This window comes from Alligator sinensis, unplaced genomic scaffold (assembly GCF_000455745.1).
Source record: "Alligator sinensis unplaced genomic scaffold, ASM45574v1 scaffold1670_1, whole genome shotgun sequence".
NCBI classification, from domain to species: domain Eukaryota; kingdom Metazoa; phylum Chordata; order Crocodylia; family Alligatoridae; genus Alligator; species Alligator sinensis.
Genome location: NW_005843380.1, coordinates 103630 through 110916, shown reverse-complemented (window position 1 = coordinate 110916; position 7287 = coordinate 103630). Strand labels below are relative to the sequence as shown.

The 7287-nt window shown below is 49.6% G+C and overlaps 1 protein-coding gene across 4 annotated transcripts in view; it reads left to right on the top strand.

Moving 5' to 3' along the window:
* The first annotated feature begins 2243 nt into the window (after positions 1 to 2243).
* Positions 2244 to 7287, top strand: part of GUCY1B1 (guanylate cyclase 1 soluble subunit beta 1) — a 77275-nt gene continuing 72231 nt past the window's right edge. For 3 of the 4 annotated variants that reach the window (XM_025195052.1, XM_025195049.1, XM_006038528.3), the window contains exons 1-2: positions 2244 to 2338; positions 2554 to 2627. In XM_025195052.1, the coding sequence (XP_025050837.1) occupies positions 2336 to 2338; positions 2554 to 2627 (77 nt within the window). In that variant the 5' untranslated portion in view covers positions 2244 to 2335. The remainder of the gene's footprint in view (positions 2339 to 2553; positions 2628 to 7287) is intronic. The other variant, XM_025195050.1, reaches the window with a different exon arrangement.

The window sequence follows — 7287 nt, the reverse complement described above, 5'->3', positions numbered from 1 at the left end:
TTGGGATTTGAAACAACTGTGGATGCATTTCTGGTTGTCTGAGGCTTTCTTTAAAAGCCTGGTTTAAAAAAAAAGTCTACTTATTTCCTTAAAAATGACCCTCTTGGCCATTACAAAGGCCATCGGAGCAAAGTGCAAACCTTGCCAGAGGCTAAGACACTGAGAACATGAGACTGCTCTTACTCACCCAGACAGACAGGTCTTCAAGAATTTAGGAGATCCCTGAGACAAAGAAGACAAGAGGAGTGAGGAGAGAATTAAGACAAATCTAGCCTGGAGTTTGTGGTTATGGGTGTTTTACATAACAATGGGCACATTTACATGACTTGTTTATTGGAGAACTGACTAATTAGCTCTGCAGTAAAGTCTCAGTGTCCACATGTGTGGCCATATTCGGCCACAGAAAACTAATTAACTCTGCTGTAGGTTAGTACTTGTAAAAACAAGTACTGTCCTACTGCAGGGTCCTTTTGTGCTTAGCAACGCATGTGTAGATGTTGATGGAGCTGGCCTGGGCACAAGGGTGTGTCAGCGTGGGTGTTGCCTGCTGGCCAGCCCCAGACTGGAGCACCCTCGTGCCCCAGCCTGCCCCTCCACAGCGTGCTGAGCCGGGTCGGAGCAATCCGGGGCTGGCAGGCCGCCCACCCTGTGCTGGAGTTTATTGTTTTGCCTTGTAGATACGCCCAATGAAATACAGTCAGCCATATTAGTTTGAAGTCAGACAGAAAGCAGGGTAGATTTACCCCTTAGGCCACGTCCAGACGAGCGCAGCATGCAGTATGCGGCACCGCAGCCATGTTTGAGGCGCCACATACTGCACGTTCGGATATCCAGGGGTCAAAAAAATCTGTGCTAAAATAAAGCAGAGCAGCGCACACAGGGGCAGCATGCACCACTCAGAACCAAAGCCTGGCTGGCTGGAGCCATATTCCAGCTGCCAGCCAGGCTCTGAGTGGCAGGATTGCCGCTGCTACAGCCCTAGCCCTACAGTGCTGGCCCCAGCCTCCTCTACCCAGGGTAACTTGCCACGTGCTAGAGGGCGCATGGCACAGGTGTTCCCCAGGGACAAGTAGTGGTGGCACAAGATATCCCACTGCTAGTTGTTCCAAGGGAACCAAACATCTGTGCTCTTGTGGATGTGGCCTAAGAGTGTGTCCCCACATGCAGGGGCATGCACTTGCAGTAGCAAAAAGAGTAGTGGCACAAGTTTGTGTCACTTTTTACTGCTGTGCCCGCCCCTGCATGTGTGCTTTGGTGCAGGGCAAAATGCCCTACTTTGGAAAAACTACTGTTTCCCTACTCCTCCTGGCTCCCAGCATGCTGAAGGAGCCAGGGTGGAACTAGAAGAGGGGAGACACTCTGGCCAGCAACCGGAGCATCTTCCCAGGAGGCCCAAGCCCCATGTCTGCCAGTGTAGGCTCTTGTAGTATGCACCGTGCTGCTTTTTTGCATGGTGTTCAATGGCAAATTTTGCCTCTGCACTGCAAATTTGCAGTGCATGGCATGGTTTTGCATGCTGGGTGTGCACTTTGTAGTGCCACAAACCACGTGGGTCTGCACATCTGGCCCCAGCCTTAGAGACTACTTAAATATTTATCTATATAGCTATATCTGTATCTATCTATGGAGATATATTATCTATAGATAATGCTGCAGAAGGGTGGTGTCGATATAGAACTCTGTATCTAGACAGACAGATGGCTAGATAGGGTGACTTGTCTTCCCTCAGCTCTCTTCAGAGATACAGGTCCCTAGATCAACACCACCCTTCTGCATCTACAAAACAGGTTGGGCCAGAGGTGCACTAGCTCTTGCTGGGGGGGGCACCTGGCGGGGAGACACCATCTTTCCAACCCTTTGAACCAGGTGGCCCCCTTTCTTCTCCCACACGCAGGCGGGGAGGGGGCGCTAATGACCTTGCCCTCTGCGGAGAGGGCTGAGGGTAGCCAAATCTCTCGTTTATCCCCCTCCCGGATCCCTTAAAGCAGCCAAATGAATGTGAAGGCCTGATTATTTCTCACGCGAGGTAAAGCCAAGAAGCACCCACAACAAGCGCACCAGGGTAAATGACCGGCCGCTCCTGCTCCTAACCCCCGCCCCACACCGCTACCCCAACCCCTACCCCCAGTGGGGCACTGGAGCTACCCCCTAAGGGGAATCCGAATTCCCTCCTCTGCCTCCCATTGGCCGCCGGCTCCGGGGCCGCGCTCGCGATTGGCCGCGGCGCTGTGGCAATCACGGCTGCGCGGGGGTGGTGGCTGGAGGCAGCAGGCTGCTTAGCTAAGCTCAGCTCGGCTCGGCGGGGCGCGGGCGGGAGCGGGGCTGTAGGAGCAGCATGGTGAGCGGCGGTGGTAGCGGCCCCTTCCCCGCGGCGGCGCCCCCGCCCTGGGCATGGGGTGCGGGAGGACGGGGATGGCGCCTGCCTGCTGCACGGCGCGGGATGCATGCGGGCGGGCAGGAGCCTGCCCCGGGGCTGGGAGGCCGCAGGTGAAGGGCGCGGGGGGAGGGCGGGAGCTGGGAGCTGACCGCGCTGTCCCTGCCGCCCGTCCGCAGTACGGCTTCGTGAATCACGCCCTGGAGCTGCTGGTCATCCGCAACTACGGCCCCGAGGTCTGGGAGGACATCAAGTGAGTGGCCCTGCCCGTGGGAACGCGCCCCGCCGCCTGCCCCTGCTCCTGCTCCCTGTCCGAGGGGCGCAGCCCTTGAGCTACCCCGGGCGCGGAGCTGCACGGCACGTTTCAGTAGCCCTGCGCCAGCGTGCGAGGGAGGCCCCGTGCCCCAGGGGTCACGGGTGGAGGTCGTGCCACGCAGGTGTCTGCAGGGGCTTTTGGGAACGGGCATACCCTGTCATACGTGTCCTGCTCTGCCTCGCCAGGCCATTTCCTATTCCACCTGTTAGGCACCGAGCTGCACTTAAATGCCCAACTGTGCTCCCGGGTCGTCCTGGTAGAATATTGCTTGTGGGCGGAGGTTGCAGAAAGCAAGGCAGTTCTGAGGTACAGCTGTTGTGTGCTCAGTGATGGTTTATGCTTCTCTGTGGAGTTGTAAAGGGTGGGTGCGTTGGGGCAGCACTGCCATCCTCGCCACTGCGCGGTTTACCCACTCTTCACACGCAAAATGATTTTATTTGGAAATGGCTGGTACTTTCTAAACCCTCTACTATCAAAGGTGGGGGTTGTTCTCCTCCTTGCTGCTGCTGCTTTGGGACTTGATCTGAAGGGTGAGGTGGTGGTCATCAGTGGATCATCAGGGTGAAAATAGACTTGCACTTAAGCACCTGGCTGTTAAGTAACTAATATGTGGACTAGAACTTGGCCCTGGGGATTTAGTCTGCACATCACATATCTCCACACTTGCATGTGGACTTTTATGTATTGTGTTTTGGCTTGCAATATATCACTTTTTGATTAGATGCATACATAGGCTTATGCTTCTGTCAGGAGATAGTGAAAATCTTCAGGAAAATAAGTTGGCTGTTGCAAAGTTAACATGGTGCCTTCCATTTCACCCCTGATAAGTTCCTTTTTAGCTTCCCTGGGCTGTAACTCATTCTCCCTCTGTTAATGTCATTGGATGACCCACAGGGCTGACATTGGTCTCTGCAACTCTTGGACGCTTAATAGCTCATTTTGAATCTTGACAAGAAAAATAACAGAAAGATTGCACCCAGTTTGTTCAAATAGAGCACACATAGCCAGTTAGTGCTAATTCACTAATCATAGAAAGTGAAGGCTGGAAAGGACTTCAGGAGGTCATCTAGTCCAAGCCCCTGCTCAAAGCAGGACCATCCTCAACTAGATCATCCCAACCAAAGTTTTGTCTACCTAAAAACCTCCAAGGATGGAGATTCCACCACCTCTCTGGGTAACCTGTTCCAGTGCTTTACCACCCTCCTAGCAAGAAAATTCTTCCTAATATCTAATTTAAACTTTCCTTGCTGCAACTTGAGACCGTTGCTCCTTGTTCTGTCATCTGCCCCTACTGAAAAGTCTAGATCCATTCTCTTTCAGCCCCCCCCTTTTCAGGTAGTTCATGGCTGTTATTAAATTCCCTCTCAGTCTTCTCTTCTCTAGACTAAATAAACCCAGTTCCCTCAGCCTCTCCTCATAAGTGGTTGCATCTACTAAATATATCTTGTATACTCCTGAAGGAATTTGTAGTTTACGTGTTGTAACCACACAATATTACAGAAACCTCATATTAACAGGAGGCTTTCACATTTGGCTAAACTTGAAATTAAAAAAAAAAAATTATACAAAAAGAAATATGTTATACCATGGCTGATATTTTTTGTATCTTACTTGAATGTTATCAGGGAGATTTTTGGCTTTCTTCTCTAAAACAAACTTCTCTAGCTTGGTCTGCCAGGAGAGTCCAAATCTAGTTATTGACAGTACAGTCTGTTCCAGAAGCAATTATTCTGATGTCAAAAGTTTAGATTGATTTCACTGTTTTGTTTCACAAAATGTAAATTGGGTTGTGAAGAATAACCCACTGTTTAACATAAGTACACTAGCTTTGGTATTTAATCAAATTCATAAGAAAAATATGTAAACTGCGACATTTTTCATGAATAAAAACATGGCAGATTGGTAAGTTTACCCGGTTAGAAATCTTTTCCTTTAACTCTAGGGCCACTGTTAATGCTAAATCTTATTAGATGATATAACATAATGTATGGTGGAATGGGGTGTTTTTCAGGCACAGTAGAATCTCATTCACACCAGATATTTAGGCATTTAGTTGTCAGTCAAACTTCCTTTGTGTTATTTAAAAATATTACTTGTGGATTCATTTCATTACCCTACAGCAGATAGCTGTCGTTTTTTTGCCCAAGTTTAATTTATATGTTATTCGAGTAATATTATATAAATTATATGTAACCAATAGAATCTCTAGTAGCTGCATTTTACTGTGTTGGGAAGTCTTATGGCTTTAAGTGAGTTTCACAAATTCTTTTCCTTTGCAAGCAGAGGGCCACAAAGAGATGCAACATGTTTGCACTTTTAGGGGCTGATTCTGATTTTACTTCTGTTGAAAGCAGGACTAGCATCAGTGAAGTAAAAAAAGATTGCACTAGCGTGAAACAGGAATTAATGAGATCTGAATCGATCTTGATCAAAAAAATTACAAGGGGTGTTCAGGGTTCCCAGGCCTATCCTCCCTTTAGCTCTTCTTGCATAATCACTTTGGAAGTCTGTTCCTTTTGTCTAGTGTATCTAATGAATAGAACTAGTACTTGAGACTGGTCCATCTGGGAAGCCACGTAGCCTACTACCCTAACGCAGGAACATGCTGCAAGCAGGAGCCCCTTCATAATATTTCACGTATATAGTGTGCATTATATCTTTACGTTGAACACAGATACCATTCAGTCTTCTTAGCACCTTTTATAATCTAGATGGATGATGATTGTTTGATTCAATTTACATTAAGAAGAACTGATACAAGATTAAACACTTTGCCCAAGATCACATAATGGGTCAATGGCAGAGCTTACCTCTAAAATGCAGGAGTTCGTAGCTCAGAATCCTGTTCTGCAGACAACAAATCTCATCTACTCCTTTAAGTCAGCACAGCAAGTTGTACTGAAGAGGCCCAATGATAAAATAGCTTAGTAGAATGGAACACTAGCATAAAATACAACATGGCTGATACTAAAAATTATTGCAGGCCCAAACAGCACTAACTACTGGATAGTTGTATATACCACTGGAACAGCGCAAACATTATAGTTTGTCTTAGAAAATAACACAGAATACAGATACTGAACACGGAGATAAAACAGGTTAGAAGCTATAAACTAGAATCACCAGTGGCTAACTACTGAGCTCTGAGAGATTCAATGGGTATGGAAGAAAATGGTGTGAATGGATTTACTAACTGTTAATGAGGCTTGACTTGCTAGAACCTGGGCCAGCTGGTGAGCATTACATTTATCATGCATTGAACATGTTAATCACATGATAAATTGTAACATGCCAGATGTTGGGGGAATTTATAGTGGGATAAAATGACAAATCAGCCACAAGGATGTTTCACATCCTTGTGACTGCTTTGTATCCAGCTTTAAATTGAATGTGTGGCATATGTTCTATACACATTGTTGCCCCCTGTCGGATGCTGATAATCAGCTCATTGCTGGCATCATGCAAGGGGCAGCCCTGGGACACAGCTGCACAGTCCTTAATCCTGGGAATCAGGTCGGGGGCAGTTTGGGTCCCAAATCAGGATCCAGGGCTGCCTCCTGCCTGATGTTGGTGGTTACCTGATTCTCAACATGGGGCAGGAGCAGCCCCAGGGCATGTAGCCACCCTGTGCCTGGTGCTAGAGATTAGGCAGGAGGCAGCTTTGAATTCTGGACTCGGGCCACAGGGCTGCCTTGTGCTGGATACTGCAGGGGTAGCCCCGGGTCCCAGACGTGGGACTTGTGGCTGTCCCTTGTCCTGCATCACAGGGCTTTAAATACCAATGGAATCTCTCTGCTTGGGATCATTTTAAAACCCTGAGTTGCAGCCAATTCTAGGCCACATCATAGGATTTCACATGTCCCCCTGTGGTGGGAGCCTGCTAGCTCCTTATGCTCCGAATTATTGAAAGCTCTGCTGTGGCACAAGCAGCTGGGAGTCCTAGAACTCCTGATGCCTGGCTGCATGCCTCATCAGTTGCATTTGCAATTGGGATCTGAGGAATTTTTGCCCCTAATTCCCTAAATTGCATGCCCTATATGTGGCTTGTCCAACATACGGCCCGCCAAGCCGCTTTCTGAGGCCTGAGGTGCTGTGACGGGAAACAAAAGTAAACACTGTTTACTTTTGTTCCCACCCCTTGTCCTACCCCCAGCTCCTCAGCAGCTTCCTAATGGCTGCTGAAGGGCTGGGGAAGGGACAAGGTTCCCACATGCACCGCGTCAGCTTGACGTTGCCGACTCAGCGCATGTGGGAAGAGGAGTAGCTGGCAGTGAAAGCGCAGGTCATCGGTGCGGTGCAGGGTGGTCCCGAGTGGAACTTGCACCGGACAGCACTGCGGGCGGCGAGTGGAGCCCGGCCAGGCACATGCAGGACGAGGGAAACGGGGACGAAACCCCCCCAGACCCTCCCTGGTCAACTACCCCTGTGCTAAATCGCCACTTGCATCTGGCTCTGCCCCTCGGGGCTGTGGCGGGGGAGAAGGAAGCATCATCCCAGGGCCCCCACGCCTGCCTCGCTCCACGCTCACCTGCATGGTTCAACTTCCCAGTGGCAGGGGGGGGGGGGGGGGGGCCGCGCGGCGCGGGGCGGGGACCCC